At 38.1% G+C, this 19,358-nt stretch overlaps 1 protein-coding gene across 5 annotated transcripts in view; it reads right to left on the minus strand.

Moving 5' to 3' along the window:
- The window catches only part of LOC146000352 (uncharacterized), a 322,131-nt gene that overhangs the window by 150,501 nt on the left and 152,272 nt on the right, over positions 1-19,358 (minus strand). For all 5 annotated transcript variants that reach the window (XM_083137897.1, XM_083137896.1, XM_083137895.1 and 2 more), the window contains exons 2-5: positions 18,104-18,291; positions 14,676-14,818; positions 7,287-7,469; positions 2,498-2,706 (exon numbers count right to left, since the gene is read on the minus strand). In XM_083137897.1, coding sequence (XP_082994023.1) covers positions 2,498-2,706; positions 7,287-7,469; positions 14,676-14,818; positions 18,104-18,291 — 723 coding nt within the window. The remainder of the gene's footprint in view (positions 1-2,497; positions 2,707-7,286; positions 7,470-14,675; positions 14,819-18,103; positions 18,292-19,358) is intronic.

The following is a 19,358-nucleotide window of genomic DNA, read 5'->3' on the forward strand; positions in this document are numbered from 1 at the left end:
TCACTTGGAAACGAGCCAATCAAGAGCAACACTTCACATCGTAGAAGCATGACGGGCAGCACAGGCTAGCGTTCGGTTGGTGAAATCCTAAAACGATAAGTGTCGCGTGCCGCTTTGGTGCGCAATCTCCCTAAAGCAAGACACTCATTGCATCGTGCATGCACGAACAACAAACCACGGCAACACGTTGCAAGCTATTGGAGAAAAGTGCCCAGTATAAGCGATACACAAACACACGTGTGGCTTATCGTGTCACCTAGATCTGTTGTTGTATCATGCGGTTTATCGTGTTGCCTAGATCTGCTGTTCACATAATTCGCAGCAAATGCTTACTAATAGACTGAAGGCACCAACCATGTTGTTGGGAACTCTCCCTGTGGCGCATCGCTTCGGTCTGAGCACCCTTTCTTTAAGGAGCTTTCAGACCGAAGTAACAAGTAGCATGCAAATACGGCATATGAACGTGTCGTTTTCTGTTTGGACCCTCATGCACAATGAATGCTATTTTACAGTCTGGAAGTGTCTGTGTCACTAGTCACATCAGTGTGAACATCTCATGTCGCTTGTCTCATTGGTCTGAAAGTTTCCTTACACTCATGTCGATGGCACTAAGAAAGTTTTGTGGGTTTCCCCTTGTCATTTCATGCAATCATCATTATCTTCATCGCCGCGATTAGTTTAAAGCGGAAGAAAAGAGACCAAAAATACAAATGCTTCAGTGTGTATATGTTTAAAACAAATGATGATGATAATAATAATAATGAACCTAATTCATAAACAAAAATTTTGATAGCAAGAGCATTTCACGCGTATATTTTGTCCCGTATTATTAATGAAAGTAACGATAACAGGACGTGGTCGACTGTCTATAATGTTCGTTAATATATTCGCAACCACTGTACCAAATATCATAGCATTTAGCACATTCATGGAAATGCTTCATGTAAAAGAACCTGACCTTGCAGCGAAAACTCCATTTACTTCCATTATAAGCAGACGAATACCATGCAGCTGTGCCAACACCAGCACCTCTAGCGGTATCATATTCGAGGGGAACCAGCCAGAGCACCCAGAACAGTGCAGTTTTCCACACTGCGTTATTCAAGGTGCTGTACCCAAAGCAATGAGTTGAAGTAAGAATAGGAGAAGAAATAGGGAAGTGAAAATTGAGAGAGAATTCTACTTGTCAGCTATATGTAGAGGAGTTAATTAGTTCTTTTAACTGAAATCAATAGAACGGTGAACACTATGTGAGCAGTACAGTTTACAGTTTTTACCAGCACATAAAACACAATTTCTTATGTGATGTTCTAACATTGGTTTTCATAAGATTGATTAATTGATTGATTTGGTTTATGCTACTTTGGAGGCTAAGATTCGAACCAGGGCCCCTGGTGTCATATCATGCTGTGCTAACCACTCTGCCACGGAAAATGGAAGAAAGATAACATGAGATCTTGAGATAAATGAATTGAGTAAGTCAATAGCTCCAAGTACCTAGACATATCGTAAGTAGTGGTATAAGGTAGTCAGGAAATCATAGTGTTTGTATTTTTGTTATATAGCATCACATTTCTGCCACTTTTGGCCGAGTGATGAAATGATACAATTGATGAAGGGACACTAACAAACATCCATGCTCACACTTGAATTTGAACCTGGAAACTTCAGTACAAAGATCAAAACTAGACCACTTAAATCACTTGACCACCAAGGACATCACAGTGAGAATAGCAATGGAGTGTTGGGTAGCCGCTGTGTGGGTCCATGCGCACATCAAATTAACTAGTAAATTGATAAAAATGCCATTTACGATTTCAATGTGTGGTTTGGGGAACATAAAATCCCCGAAGAAGGTGAGAACAAGCCATCTCATGTAAATGACCTGGGCTAGAATGACAGCAACGCATATTTTTGGTATGCATTTCTTTTTATTGATTCTGTTGTTAAAGTTAGTTATCTGCAAATGTACAATGTACATTTTTGTCTCTTCCATCAAGTGCGAGACACCGGAATTCTGATGGGGAACCAGTCTATTTCACATTGGCTGTTCGACGCCTGGTGAAAGCAGATTTTTAAAAATAGATGGATCGAACAATTGTTTGGCTCCTCTTCCCATAGCCTCCAAGAAGCCCTGTTCTAACGACACCTGGTAACACACTCTGGGGTTTCATCAAGGAGGAGATGAGGAAGCACAATTATTTAACAAACTATGAACTTAAAAATGTGGTACGTGCAGTCTTCTAGAGAGTGACACCCAACAATGTTGGATAGCAAACGGTGAATTTAGCTAGATAAAGACCACAGAGGTACACATACTAATATTTTAGATTCCTAAGAGGTACATTCTACCTTTGTGATAATAATATATGTAGGGGGTATATGGACTTTGTCCACACCTTTAGTTTTAATTTGTTCAAATTACTCCCAAGTATTTGAATTTGTTACATACACACTATATTAAATGAAAAGAGGTACACTTTCCACCTGTACTTACTTGTCATCAGCATACGTAAACTTCATGTCAAGACTATGTTTACTCAAAAATGTTTGTTTGTCAAGAGGGATTTCAATGTTTGACGGATGAGGGATTGGTTCTCCAATAGCAACCAGACAGCGGTTATTTGGAGCATCTGAACCACATTCTTCCTTTTCCTCCTTTTTTATTGTTGATCCAGTAAAAACATGGCCCGTGCAGTGAATAACCTGCAATATAAAAGCAATATTTAATGTCACAAATTACTACAGTGGAGACAACTGATATCTGTTCCATTTTGAAAATCATTCATTGTACTATTGATGTTATTTTCCACATCATTACAACACTTGTGTATATTCATACATTACAAAATCAAAGATTTTTCTTCAAATATAAGTTAGGTACATACAGTGGCAGCTGGCAGCTAGTATGATGGGTAGTGCCAACGTGATCAAGATATCGAAAAAATCTTCGCTAGCGTATGTCATAGAAATCTAATGTAAGAGGTACTTTAAATGGAACTTTGTTTACTACAAGTGCAGACAAAAATTCAGAGTTCCTCAGATTGGTTTATTTTACTTCATATTTGTACTAGTTTTGGCTAATCACGAAGATAAGGACGAGTGAACACTCACAAAGAACCCGTGATCCCTGGCGTCATAGCATGCTGTGCACGGAGGTCGGTCAGAGTTTCTAGGAAATAAATGTGACAATTAAAATTTTCACGGCTGTCACTTTTACCATTATTTTTTTAAATAGAATTGATGTTTAAATCTGGCGTGGGATGGCCAAGTTGTTTAACTTTTAATTCAATATCATATAGTACCTCGGAAAATGGTGTATGTAATAATGCTCTAATCTGACTTCACTCACTACCCGTCCTTTCACACACCATTGGACACTTTAACTTCACTAAAAAATAAAACACTGAACAATTAGAGACACCGAGTCAAACACTGTATTCTCGCCTTGCTTTGTTTATAATTTGCAACCCCAGCACGGCAGACGATACATCAACAATCTTTGTTACTAACAACTGAAATATGATTATCTGCTAAATGAACTGTGGATCTACAGATTTTAAAATTTTATATCTCCAAATGAAATTCTTATACTGATAGATTTTCTGTGTGATTTTTTACAAATATTAAAGTAAAAAATCTCCTTGTGATGCGAATTGCCTTTGATATTTAGACAATTCTCTTTTACAGAAAATGTCTTCAATATTGTCAACATCAGTTGCAACAAGTGTGTGTCTGTATACGTGAGATAACAAAAAAGTCTGGATAGCTTCTTTACACACATCTATCTAAATAGTTATATACATTTGGGAAGATATTACGTTTGTTCTTCCCAAGTAGGCAGGAAAGTATCTTTCTCGCGAATTACTTCTCCGAGTATTACAAATCGGTCAGGATTAGCTACTTCTCTCTTAAGTTTGCAACTATGTCAACACAATGTGAAAGCTCTCCTGTCTGCCAGCCAAAAATTGGCTCTGCTGGTGTCTTATGGCTACCCCCTCTTTCTCAGTTTCCCACGGAGACTTTGTTATGCCTCTGCGCATGCATCAACATATGGGCCACACACACTGTGTTGGCTCGGATAGGCCGGAGCAAATTAAGAGAACAATTGGGGATATGCGCCAGGTATTGAGGTGGCCATAAGCTCGAATGCTTGTGAGATTCGAATCTCCTTGTTTGTAAATGTATTAATTTAACTATATTTTGGCGAAGCAAGTGCTTTTCTGAGGGTAGAGCCGCCGCTGGGTAAAGATAAATGATTGACTTTATTTTTCTACCAATTTCTTACAATTCATAGTTGAAGGGCTTAGGGGTAAAACATGGTGACATTTTGGTCATTATTGAGTTACAAAGTAAAAATAGCCAATATCCACTTTTGTGAGTAATGGCCATGTCATGCAATTTGCATTGGACTCAAACATTTTTAAAATTCGTAAACAAAACACAAAAACAATTTATCTACAGTACAGCTTCAAATAACTTACTGCTTATTAAACTCAACAATGACCAAAATATCACCATGTTTCACACAAGCCCTCCAATTGTGGGTTGGTAACAGCCAATGTCCATTGCATCATATGGTATTTTTTTCAGCACTTTTCTATCAACTTTGCCAGAGCCAACTGATCACACATTTAGCCACAACAGAGAAGTAATATTTTTTTCAAATTTACAATTATTAAATTGAACCTATTCATAGTGACATATATTAACACCTAAGTTTTTCACCATTGTATTCATATAAAGGGACCTTAAAAAAATCTGTTCTATCCCAAGCATTAACACACTACAGAGGTTGTTCGCTTTATATCCGACATTGTCGATTCGGTGCTGCCACCTGGCATATCATGCTGGAACTATGGGTCTGCTGGCGGAAGCAGTGTCTTGTCTGACCTTGTAGGTGCGTGAGTGTTGGTACTGAATGTTATCAAATGGCGCCGAAAATCAACCGATATTGGGAGGGTTATGTAATGGCCCTTTTCCATGCTAAGTTTTCATACGTACACATTGTGAAACAGTGTCGGGAGAATGGGTTAACACTCGGGGTGACTACTGTGAAAGTTATTGTGGCCCGTTACACACAACAGGCTCTCCTTGCGAAACATTCACCCACAAAAACCACCAGGAGAAGGGCTGCAAGCAAAGTGTCACCCGTAGTGTGAAGGGGGATCCGTCGATTGGCGTGCCATGAAAATTCCCTGACTCAACGTGATATGGCCCACAGATTTCACCTCGCACCGTCAACTGTGAACAAAACAATTCGCAAGCGCCTCAGGTTGAAGTGTGTGCGGAAGGCCCGTGTACACCACCTTTTACTGCGTCACATTGCCGAACTGCAGGAAACTATGAAAAGTACCTGGCGGGTTCCAAATGGAAGAAAGTTGTCACAATGGATGAATCATATGTCCATCTCACTGCTGGTGGTCACATTCGGGCAATCACATACCTTGACATTGACGGCAAGGGGCGCATAAACTTTGTTCGTCAGTGCAGGGAAAGTTTCCCTCGAGGCTTTATGGTTGTGACGGGATTCGGATATGAGGGTAAATTGATGATACATACGCAAGGTGGACAAAAACATGAAGGTGAATGCCAGATACTTCCAAGACTTCATTCTGACACCTATCTATTGGAGAGACATCCCACAATTGTATGGAATGGACGCGAACCAGGTGATGATCCATATGGACAAGGCTTCGAGTCATACCGCCAGAACATCACTACGTTTTTATCAGGAAATGGCAGAGGAATTAGGAATTCAGTTTGAATTCCATTTGAAGACATTCCTGTGAAAAGCCCAGATGTCAGTCCAATGGATTTTTGCGCATTTGGACTGTTGAAACAACGTCTTCAACATCGCCGCCCTCGCACCCTGGATGGTCTATGGAAAGCTTGCAGGGAGGAGTGGGACAGAATTCTCATGCCTGTCCTGCGCCGGAGCTTGCTGCAATGGAAACTGTGATGCCGGGCGATAGTCCACAATGCTGGGGTCCAATAGAACATGATCGGTGGTGGCAGCGTGGATCTACAGTTTAAACAGGGATCCAAACCACAGTGCAATGTGCCTATACTGAGTATTGAACTCTGGAATCATTGGTAACTGTAACATCAGGCAGGCCATCACATATTCATTAACCCTAGACAACTTCTTTGGTAAATAGGATAAATGCCATTTCCCAAACTCTCAGTATAAAGAAATGCTTTTCTCTAACACTTCTTCTTTCCATTACATTTTTGCCTTTAGGACTTTCCATTGGATTCACCCTCAACATGCAAATAATTCTACAATGAATACATACAATGTAAAGCCTTATTATTTTGGTTTTATAATTTGGTTAGCCTTATTATTTTGGTTTTATAATTTGGTTTGGTTTTGTACGATGCCTTTGACTTGATGTTAGAATACTGCACCTTTGGCAAATTTCACAAGATACAATGGTGAAACCCAATGTTATATCACTTGATTTTACATCTTCCTGCATTATAAATTTTACCTACGTGGTCCCTTGTCTCATTTCTTGCATTATAAATTCGTAAACCATAGGCACTTCAAAAATGTATGATCAATGTCCAACTATACAGGATGATTCAAAAGGACTTTACAAGTTTGAAAGCATATAGAAATTTATTCAGATAACTTACAGAGTCAGTTGAGGTGCCATTGCAAAGCAAAACACATCAAGTTTTGACTCCCATAGTCCATTAGTACTGAACTCACCCACCAGTAGCGCTGTCAGCATTGTTCTTGAAAATGGCTAATTTTACTTGTGTGGAACGTGCTTGCTGTGTGTTTTGGCTCGTTCTTCTTCCAGGAGGCAACCATAAATGGTACTTGTATCGTGTATCTGGATATGCTACAAAATTTTCTAATTCCTCAGTTCGACGAGGATGAGCAAGATGGACACCTTTACTATCCGCAAGATGGGGCACCAGCACACTACCACGTAGATGTCTGAGATTTTCTTCATACCCGATTCCCAAGTCAGTGGATTGGTCGTGCAGGTCCAATTGCATGGCCACCTTGCTCCCCAGATTTGACCCCTCTAGATCTTTTCTTGTGGGGTTTCATTAAAGATCGGGTTTGGAATGAAATAGACTTCTGGTGGGATGTATGCCGTGTTACAAATGGTAGCCACATCAACCCAACATGAATGTTGTATGACAAACGTGATGTGTTTTGCTTTGCAATGGCACCTCAATCGATTCAAAATTGTCAAGTCCTTTTTGAATCACCCTGTATTTGACAGGGACAGTATAATTAAACTTAAAAGCAGAAACAGACGTACCCTGTATGTTGCAGATTTCAGATTGACATTTCTTCCTTTACTTGTCAGTGTACATTTCATTCGGATGAAGAATGATCGAGGTATCGCTGGGAGAAGAGGTGGTTTGACGGAGAGTATCTCTTTGATTTCATCATGGTCACAAGGATGGCTAAACTCATAAATACTATGACCCATCAGATCAATCTGAAAACAAAAGGTTAAAACATGGAATTACATGTGAAAAATTACTAAATGCACAACTGGTAATCATATGACAGCACTTATGAGAACGGTGACACACAAAACAGTTTCAAAAACCAAGTAATGTCACTACAAGCTTAGGTTTGGTGACAACAAGTCAACTAGATTTGCATGCACTCTCTTTTAAGCAAGTATTGCAATTTTTATAGCTACTTATGCAAAACACTTCCTCAACTTACGTGACATGTTTTTCCAATAAACACATTTGATTTTGACATGAAAGTTAAGCTCCTGATTTGTTAAATGATGCCACAGAAAACTGTTGCATTATGGTATACATTGTACAATTACCTACATAGACTGATAGTGGGGTCGGAACGCCGGAAAAAATTTCACTTCCGGCGGAGAACGTGCCCTTGCGGGGGGGATACTACATTACTTCCCGAACCAAAAACACCCCAGACCCCAAGTTTTTAAGCCCTCGTTTGTCTGTAATGGCATCTTCAAAATGGTGGTCATGACGAAGATTCTATACCTGAAACCTGGTAGTTTATTGCAGTTATTTATCATCCATGACATCTTATTCACCTAATTTGCAGTTTATAACTGTATTATGATAATAAGAAATTAAAAAGACCCACTTTATACAATAATACTAGATATGGCATCCAATATGGCTGCGAAAAGTCTAAAAATAACCTTTTCAGCTATTTGATCATGTTTTGGATCAAACATCATGCTTTGGATGTGCCAGAACTCAACGGTAGCATTCAAAATAGTGTCAGATTAACCCCATGAAATAAGAATAGTTCAAATTTTGGCAATCTGTATATGTACAGGGTGTTTCAAAAGTCTGACACCATAGGACAAATGCGTTATTAGTCCAAATGGCAAAAAATGGAAAGAGGGGAAAGTTGTTGTAAAAATGAGGTTTTCAATGTAACGTGCTTAAATTTTCAATGTAGCCCTGCACTGTTGAGACTGTTCGCTGGTACGAACCTCAATGAGAACTGACATTGCCTTGTTGCCACATGCTTCGTCCTTAAGAGGGGAATTACATTATCGGAACACCGTATTGTACTCGGAAAATTAAGAATGACGATGCAAAATTGGAGGCAAAGTATGAAGTCTATGTGACGCACACACATACAACCACACAACTACAAAACCTGTAATTGTGGCTAATGTTATCTGAAATATAGGTTGTTCATTAGGGCCTGGTGATGTGAATAAAGGATAACATTTCGTAACAAAAGGGGTCTTAATTTTTTCCTTCTAATCAGGGCAGATCACCACTAAAATATATTTGCGCTCAGACAACATCTGTTGGCGCAAACCAGATATGCCAAAAATAGTAACGATGAAGAGGGTAACTGTTCACCCAGACTTTGCCTTCGGTGCTCTAAGTTAGCAGTATCGACTAAGCTGTGTCTCTCAATGAATAAGGAAATACATCTAAAACTGTTCATCAAAAGAAAGGAAGCAATGGAGTGGACCAAAACCAGCAGAAAAAAAAATATAAAAAAAGTAATGATTCGTGTGTTACTGGTTGCTATCTTCCATCATCACGCTGCCTCTGGCACACAGTCAAATAGCCAGTGGCACGCATGGAGGATGTCGGTATCCATATCCAATCTTTAATCCCATTTTTGGAGATACTATGACCAACTTAAGACCTTAACCTCTGCTGGCTACACTGCATTCCCTTGTCATCACAACTTGCTTCTCTGAATTACCTTCGAGGTGTCCTCCACCGTCACTGTCCGGTGGGCCTATAGGGAGGGCTGCTGTCACGACGGCTACTGTGTCATGTTCCTGATGTAGTACATGGGAGCTCCCTCGCCGCCACAACAATTTTGGTTTTTATTTTGTCGTCTCCGCATAGAGGAATGTAGTCTGAATCCTCTACACCTTCATCATCCGAAATGGCAGTGACTTCCTGGACGTCCTAAGAAGGCACTTGCGGTTGATAAATAATAATACCCTGCTGACATGTATTTATAAGTCCTTTGTTTCTCTCTCACGATGCCTTGCAGTGCAATCAAGTTCTTCTGGATGGTCATGGTATTTGTTCCTATCATGTGCAGCAGTCACTTAGTACAGTCCTCACAATTGCATGACGAAGTTTAAAAAAAAAAAAAATCCCCTCTGTAGCCGTTCAAAATTACTCCAATTTCTTCCGAAACCGTTTCATCCTCTGGAGCTCCAATTCTCGTAGCTTAACTTACCCAAATTCTCTAATTTTTTCATGCATTTTCTTCGGAAGCTGGCGTATTCTTCCATTGCTGACTTTGGAAATGGATACTCTCACCACACAATTTATTGTTATCATCTAGAACAAGCTCTGTCACGTCACTAAACGGCGGTTCCCCCCTCCGACAACTACATCTTGTCTGTCTTGAAGGTAACATCTCATCACCTCTGCTTCCCTCGGAAGATGAGAGCTTGCTAATGGTGATGAATCACCCAAGAATATACATCGACTTTTGATTTTATTTTAAAGTTCGGTATATGCACAGCTATGGCATGCAGTTTAACTTAGGTGCGAACCACTATGTGCCTCCGAAAAAAATCATGACAAACAGAGAATTTTTGGGAAGTTAAGCTGCAAGAATTGGAGCTCCGTCGTGATTGCACCCCTATAGGATCACCGGAGAGTGACGGTGGAGGACACCTCAAAGGTAGTTCAGAGAAGCAAGGTGTGGTGACAAGGAAAGACAGCGTGACCAGCAGAGGTTAAGGTCTCCAGTTGGTCAGAGTATCTCAAAAATGGGATTAAAGATTGGATATGGATATCGACGCACTCCATGTGTGCCACTAGCTATTTGACTGTGTGCCAGAGGCATCTGGAGGAGAAGCATCGTGATGACGGAAGATAGCAACCAGTAATACACGAATCATTACATTTTTTATATATAATTTTTTCTCCTGGTTTTGGTCCACTCCACTGCTTCCTTTCTTTTGATGAACGGTATTAGATGTGTTTCCAGATTCAATGAGACACATAGCTTAGTCGATACGGCTAACCTAGAGCACCGAAGGCAAAGTCTGGGTGAACCGTTACCCTCTTAATCGTCATTATTGTTGGCATATTTGGTTTGCGCCAACATAAGATGTTGTCTGAGTGCAAATATATTTTAGTGGTGATCTGCCCTGATTAGAAGGAAAAATTTAAGACCCCTTTCGTTACAAAATGTTATCCTTTGTTCATATCATTATGCCCTAATGAACAGATCCTATTTCAGATAACATTAGCCACAATTACAGGTTTTGTAGTTGTGTGGTTGTGTGGTTGTGTGGTTGTGCATATGTATGCATCACACACACTTCATACTTTACCTCCAATTTTGCATAGTTATTCTCAATTTTCAGAGTACAATAATGTAATTGCCCCCTTAAGGATGAAGCATGTGGCAACAAGGCAATGTCAGTTCTCATTGAGGTTCGTACCAGTGAACAGTCTCAACAGTGCAGGTTACGTTGAAAATTCAAGCACATTATATTGAAAACTTCACGTTTGCAATAACTTTCCCCTCTTTCACCATTTTAACGCATTTGTCCTATGGTGTCAGACTTTTGAAACACCCTGTACACATACAGATTGCCAAAATTTGAACTATTCTTATTTCATGGGCTTAATCTGACACTATTTTGAATGCTACCGTTGAGTTCTGGCACATCCAAAGCATGAGGTTTGATCCAAAACATGATCAAATAGCTGAAAGGGCTATTTTTAGACTTTTCCCAGCCATATTGGCCGCCATATCTAGTATTATTTTATAAAGTGTCTTTTTTTAATTACTTATTATCATAATACAGTTATAAACTGCAAATCAGGTGAAGATAAGATGTCATGGATGATAAATAACTGCAATAACCTAACAGGTTTCAGGTATAGAATCTTCGTCATGACCGCCATTTTGAACATGCCATTACAGACAAACGAGGGCTTAAAAACTTGGGGTCTGGGGCGTTATAGGTTCGGGAAGTAATGTAGTATCCTCAAAGGGCACATTCTCTGCCGGAAGTGAAATATTCTTCCATTTTTTCTTGCTTTCCAACCCCACTAGATACCAATAGAGTAGCATCTAATCTGTCCCATGCCTACTTTCATAATTATTAGAGTTGGTTTGGGATGTTGGTATGTTAAACAATCCACACTGTGTAGATACTAATGCTGTCAAGCATATTTTATTATTTACAATATTATGTAGGAAGTTCATGAAATGTAACCCTCCGTTAGATGCGTTGAGTACAGGTGTCACCCACCAATATCCATTGCGAGATTGCAACACTGTGATCTATATACTGCACATGGGTGCTCTTGTGTAGCTGAATGTTCTTTCTTTATCTTTGTTCTAAGCTCAACTGTGTTCTGTTGCACTTCTATGTCATGTAATATTAAAAAGTTAAAGTCAGTTGCATGCTTGGGGGACTAAATACATAAGAAAAATTTTAAATTGGGAAAGACAAGAGCACACAGCAGATTCAGATGTTAGATGCAAGTGGGTTAGTGAGAAAGGGGAGGACATGTAGGTATGTTTCAATAACGAAAATAAACATGAAAGTGACTAAGTAACCAAAAGTGAACATGACCTTCAGTTGTTACATATTCACCATATACGACCATCTCCCAAGCATGCAACTTTTAATATTATATCATAGAAAGTGCAGCAGAAAATTGCTGGCAAAAAAGAAAGGACATTCAGCATGCATGTGCAGTATAATTCAGTGTATTTCATTCCTTAAAGATAGTTAATGGGTTTGGTGACAGATTACCCCACGTGCCTATGCATGTTACAGAAAATGACATGCCTAATGCAGGGTTAAATTACATCTATATTCAAGCTTTTCTAAATCAAAGTTAAGAGAAAAGTTCTGAATATGGGGTGAAGTTACAATACAGCTTGTATTTAAGATCTCAACATTTTGATGGGATCATATCTACTTCTAATATGTATTTTGGCCAAGAAGCAGCTCTGACTCTTAAGAGACGTCAGAAATAAAACATTGCTTAGTTAGCACTAAGGTAGTCTTCAAAAGGTGAGTGGCTAGGCAAAAGGGAGAACAGTCACATTTATAATACCCCCAAGAATCACATGTAAAAATGTGTATTTGTGTAAACTACCACATTTTTTCCCCAGGTGTAATCATTGTCAGGTTAATATGCTCATAACTCACCATTTGGATTGATGTAGATTAAAAATAAGTGAGGGCAGTCCTGCTAAGCTACTGTCAACTTCTGCATGGTCCCTAATACTCTCAGGCATGTGTGGGTTTTATGTTACAGCAAATGAATGCAAAAATGTCTTAGGTACATCACAGTTTTGTTAACTTCAATTATATAATAAAAAGCTTTCATCAGAATTACACAATTCTGTTTGTTTGTTTTTTACTCAAATGGCTGCATAAAATGTTTAAATTTGCATAGTTTCTACATCACAAGTCATTAAATTCCATCCACAATGCTGGTTCAGTTGGTGTGGCATCTTTTTAACACATGGGAGATTCACAGTCAGTCGTCTTGGGTAGGATTTCTAAAATGTTCCTGAAATGTTTCGGAGATTATACATTTCACTGAAGCACTCCTGGAGGGGTACGGGGGGGGGGGGGGGGGTAAGAAGCAGAGCATATACGAGGGCCATTTTTCTTGTAGTGGCAACACTGTTGGTATACGCTTGTCAGTTGTCGCTGGGACAAAAGACGATCAGGTCTTGTTTAGTCTTGTACTATGGATCGTGTGTAGGTATTTGGTGCTGAATAGTACTGTTGTGTGGTAGTTAAAAGACGTTAAAGTGAAGTGTATGTATAATACTGCCCTGTGGCCGAAATGATGGTCGGGACCTCTGGAAAGAGTTTCCCCCTCAGCGGTTTCTTTATTTTGGGAAAGAAATCAAAGTAGCAGGGATTCATGTTAGGAGAATAAGGTGGGTGCTCCAACACCTCCCAACACCATTTGTTGCAGTACGTTCTGCACCACTTGTGCTGTATGACATCTTGCGTTAACGTGAAGAATGATGGATGTTAGTTCGCGGCTGATTCCCGATCACTTTCAAATGCCTTGGGACATTTGGCAACGGTACGGTATGGTAAAGCGTGGTCCCCACATGCCTCGCGTAAGCCCTTGTGAATTTGCCGTGCATTCCTTCCACATGCAACCTGAAAGTTGATGAATATTTGCTGCTCTTCATTGTTCAGGGTGGTATTATACATACACTTCACTTTGTCTTCTAACTACCACACAACAGTACTATTCAGCACCAAACACCTACACACGATCCATAATACAAGACGAAACAAGACCCGATCGTCTCTTGTCCCAGCAACAACTGGCAAGCCTATACCAACAGTGTTGCCACTACAAGAAAAATGGCCCTCGTAGATGCAAAAATGATCCAGGCTGAATTTTCAAATTCTGCAGTAATCTTTATGTACAGAGTGGTCACAAAGTGGGTGTACCCCCCTATATTTTTGACACTACAATGGTTATGACTGAATACTTGATATGCAAACATACCTGATGGTTCAAGAGTCTATAACATCGGCATAAAGACTGTCATTTTCGTAGCACAGCTAAATTCTGCACCTTGTTCTGGCAGATGTTTTACTGAGATAATCCGGGGTCATGTGCATTGAGGCACCTTCCACACCTGCCTGTAAATCTTACGTTGTGCGATATTGGTTGTTTCTGACTCTGTCACTGATGAACCCCGAGATATGACGTAGATGTTAGAACATGGCACAGAATTCCGCTGTGCTACGAAAATAATGGTCTCCAAACCAATATTCTGGATTCTTAAACCATTAGGTATGTTTGCATATCAAGCATTCAACCATACCATCATAGTGTCGAAAATAAAGGGGGTGCATCCACTCAGTGACAGCTCTGTACAGATTGTACAAAATCATTTCACTTGAGTATTTGGATTCTAGGCTTTTCATATATTTCTCAGTTCATACAAGTGTGTGCAAACTATTTATTATATAAGAAACTGTATGTATGTGCATGTGAAATAACACCATAATGTTTATATTATATTAAATTTTGTAAATAAGCCTACAAAATATGAAAACAAAACTATGGTATCAAACATGCATCACATTAAACTTTCATTATTTCTGTCACCAACATTGGTGAAATACATGCTATCTGAGATACAGGTTACGATATAGTAGAATTACCATGTACAAATTATATAAGGGACTTACTTGAGCAAGCCCCAGGTACTGGTTCACATTGTCGGAGAGAAATACCATGTCTCCATCTGCGGAAACTATAAGAAGAAACCCTTCCAAAGCTCGTAGGAAGAGAGGGTCAAATAAAGAGTCGTACTTTGAATCGTCTGCAGGCACTGAAAAGGAATAAATAAAGTTTGAGTAATTACCCACACACAAAAACTGATATTTCAACAATCAAATTCAAATCATCTTTACACAACAGTTGCATTGTAAGGTAACATTAATCATGTCGTAATAATATCTGGTTGATTATTCTTTACAGGTTATGGAATTCTACAAAATTTCCAGGTCTTCCAGAAAATAATACATCAATTATACTTTCCGTCATTTGCATTTGGTAAAACCTGCATCGTCCATATTACCTGGCAACAGGGATATTAATTTAACAATAAGGCAGCTCCAATAAACAACATTTATGCCACCAAGTGTTGGAAACGGACTTCTCTATGGTTTTAATTCAACTTTGAGATATGTGGATAAGTTGACAGTTCATCCACTGAGAATCTAAATGTTCTGTGTCCATTTTTTTTTCATTTCCTTCAGGAGAAACCTTTAAAGTTGACTTGATATATTTATTGGACCTTTGTCACAATTGTGCTACAAGTTTGTATCACTGCAAAGGATGATTACTGAAGCCTCTCTAAAACGAACTGGTTATTTGGTTAGGTATTTACGCTGTAATTAATGAAATTTTAGATAGAAAAATTGCACGCAATACTACCTTTGATTTGAGTGCCAATGTTTTATCTGCCAGATAGAAAAATACATTTTAAAAATGAGATTAGGTAGTTCTGTAATGGAGATGAAACAATTTCATTATAAATTTGTAGTAGAAAAGTAAAATAAATAAATTCAATCAATCAACTACTTTGATTCAAAATTTTTGTCTGTTAACAAAAAAAGTAAGAACCAAAGTCCACTATTACTTCTAAGCAGCTCCCACAAGTGACTGAAGTTAGAATGCAAGTGGTTTATCTCATACTCAAATGGCGCTCGTAGTGGGTTGATGGAAATTGTCGTAAAGTTTCATTGGCTGTTGGAGTTGGCATTCTCGTGGCTGCTTCCAAATTTTGTAGATGAACCAAAAATACTCTCAATATATCAATATTGGTTGTAGGCATCAGACGATAGCAGATATGAAACAACTGCATCCTAAATAGATCACAGGCAAAATATATTGATTTGTTCACAATTTGGAAATAAAACATTTACATTCACAATGAACGAATTGGCGCAAAAGTTCCTACCCATAGTTTCTTCAATTGTTGTATCATGAAATATCTGTGCAACATATTTGGTGGGTGTCAACTGCATCTGGGAACATTATGGCACTGTATTCATTCATGGTTTTCAGCAGTTGCAAGGATTTTTTAGTGAATATGAAGAAAAAGAAAAAAAAGGAGCAAGATCAGAATTTATATTTTGACATTCATTAATTTGTTGCACACAAATCAGTGTGTAGCACCTAAAAATGGTTTACATATTTATAAAATACATATCACAAAACAAGTATACAGATGGTCATGAAATCTGTGATTTTGATAGAGTGATGTAAAGGGGGTGGCCTAGTTGCCCCACTGCAGGAAAAAGTGAGCAAGGTATATCAATTTTGAATTGTTTCATTTAAATTTTTTTAAAAAAAAGCTGACCAGAGTCTGGTTTTGGTTTGTTCTTTTAGTTGAAAAATTACGTTTAGTCCATTTTTTCATGAAAATTAGTTTTTATTTATTTATTTACATATTTTTCTGTTTAGTCTTTAAGCCATTTAATAATGTACAAACTTGTTTGAGTTCTTTGATAGCCTACTTGTTATTAAAAGCATCCCTCTTTTTAACCAAGGTAATCACAATGCAGGGTAAACACCAAATTATGGGGGCTCCCCATTGAGAATCGAACCTGGGAAATCTTGCTTGTTTGATTTGTTATTTTAAGTTCACTTTACACAGTCTGACAATTAAGTAATGAAACTGATTTTATGTTTTCCAACTTGCGCATTCTGTCTTGAAGTAACGTGTACATGGTGTAGTGTGGTCCATGACCTGGCAACACATCATGAACTTGCAATGGGCATGGTGGGAATTATGCTGCCATGTCGTGAGAGAGGTGTCACATAATCGCCATGGAGCAGCGAGTGAATATGAAGTTTCATGAAATACATTCTGAAAACTTGCGGGAATAAACATTCCTTAAATTCCACTGTTTTGGAGGACTAAACAGAGCATTTTTGCTATGGCTCTAAATTAACTAACAGGCAAGAAAATACAGCTGCAAAAATCATAGGTGAAGTCAACGTTGAGTTTTTATATGACAGAAAAAGCATTATTCAGCATGTTTTTGTTCCAGACGGTGAACCTGTAATTGATTGTTACTCTCGTAGTGCTCTGAATGATTATAAACTAACTGGGTCCAACCTCAGTATCCTGATAAAGCTCCACGATAATGCATGGTGTCAGCGAGCTGTGGTTTTCTAAGTAGTCCTAGTCCAAAACAAATTAATGTCTTGAATCCTCCTTTGCACTCTACAGATTTATACTGATGTGATTATGTCCTGTTCCTAAAAGTGAAGCTGCTGCTGAAATTATGCACTTTTGATGAGAACAGGACATCCAACAGATTGTGAAGTCAAATCTTCAAGTCATACATACCACATGAAGACTTGCAGATGTCCTTTCAGTCAATGATGTACTTTCAATCAATGACCAACTGTGCTAATTCAGGAGGGATTAAATTGAGTAATACACAGGCAATGATCAAATATTTTGTTTCCTTTTCATTTCATAACAACTGTCTCATTACAAAAATTTCGGACTGTGTATAAACAGATAGGCTAATCGGGACTGGACCTACAGTTTAAAGTGGGATCCGAACCACTGTGTAATGGATGTGGCTCCACTGGGGCTCAAATCCAGGACCCTTCATTACAAAGTGACAGCATTACTACTAACGGCATCGGGAAGAATACTTTGGATACAATTTTGTAATTAAGTCGCATATGCTGGTCAGTGGATGGAATTGAAGCAAGTTGCAAATATTGTGATCCCTAAGTTGTGAACTCTGAGACTGAAATTTTTATAGTCGCTAGATAGCTTGGATGTCTGATCTGGTATTGCATTTAAGTGAAAACAGTTAACACATTTCAATATTGTAAACTTTAAATTCTCAACTGGTCTGCACATTGTACACTTCTAAAAAAATTCCTGATATATGCCCATCGTTTTACATTCAATTCCCCACACACGCACACACATCCATGATTAAACAATTTATGAAGTATAGACAGCTTCTCCTTACGTTTTCTAATAACATTTTGTTAATTAAATTTAATAGAAGCTAACAATCTAATTTGTACTTTGAATTAATCACCAATATATTCACACTGATTACAGACAGAAACTTACAGGAGTCTAAGATGCTACGGATTTTGAGGTATGAGATGGTCAGTCGCATTATAGATGCCTTGTCCAATTGGCCACAACTGCTGTGAGTCAAAGGCAGCGACTTGGCAAGATCTGCAAATATCTCTGTTTCCCGGCTTCGTCGGCATCTTGCAGCATCGCGGGATTTCTCTTTTCGCTTTTCTGAATTCCTGAAATATACAATAAGGTATGATTCATTGTCACTATTAATACAAATGGAAATACATTAATATTGTTATAAATATACTAATATGTATAGCTCTGCAGAATCTCGAAAACTGTTTCATAGTAATCAGTATTATAAATAGTAGTCCTTTAGACATCAGAAGTTCAAAATGCACATCTGGCATGATTTATTTCTGATCTCTTTAGTAACATAGAAAATGCTTCTACTTCTTCATTAAGTATAATTTTTATACCATATGGAAAATAGTTAATACAATAGTAATTACAATAGAACACTATAAAAATTATGCATGTGCTTTAAACATAATAGAAAATCAAGACAAAATATTATGACCCGACATTTATCAATAAGGAAAAAAAGTTTTTAGTTCTTAATGCCGCTGTAATATACACATGAATAATAATTCTATCAAAAGGCGAAACATTGTATTTCCCGCTTTCGAGCTTGAAAACACCTCTGCACATCCGGTAATCACACTAAAAACAACTAAAGGAGTACATCACAAAATATTTTGGATACTCTCTGTAGCACAATAAAATGTTTTCTTGTTAAACAAGCTGCTCCACAAGAAAACATTAGTTTTTCTACAATAAATTTTCTTGGCAACAAAATTCACAAAAAAATATTTTATCGAGTACTCTTATTATCTTTATAATGCATTCAGTACATGTATATCACATTATGAAAAAAATGTGCACAATAGCTGTTTTTAAACTTGATGTGATTTTATGTGAATGGCTTCACTCCAAAGAAAACAAGCAAGAACATATTAAATTAATTTCCTTGCAAACTGACAACAATAGTAATTTAATAGTTCTTGTACATACATATTGTTTGTTGTAGAATTATTCCTCTTGTAGTTTACAGTTGTTAAAAGCATTTGAACATTTTTTTTAATGTAATATTTCGGGGGAATGGGTACTCCTTCATCAGACATTTGTTTGTAGTTTTTAATGTTATAAAAAAGTGTTTAAATGTTTGTTACAAACCGAAAAGTAATTTGAGTTTCTTTTCTTTTTCACTTTTTTGTTTGTTCTTTGCCTCGACACT

This window comes from Lepisma saccharinum, chromosome 16 (assembly GCF_977018435.1).
Source record: "Lepisma saccharinum chromosome 16, izLepSacc3.1, whole genome shotgun sequence".
Classification (NCBI taxonomy): Eukaryota; Metazoa; Arthropoda; class Insecta; order Zygentoma; family Lepismatidae; genus Lepisma; species Lepisma saccharinum.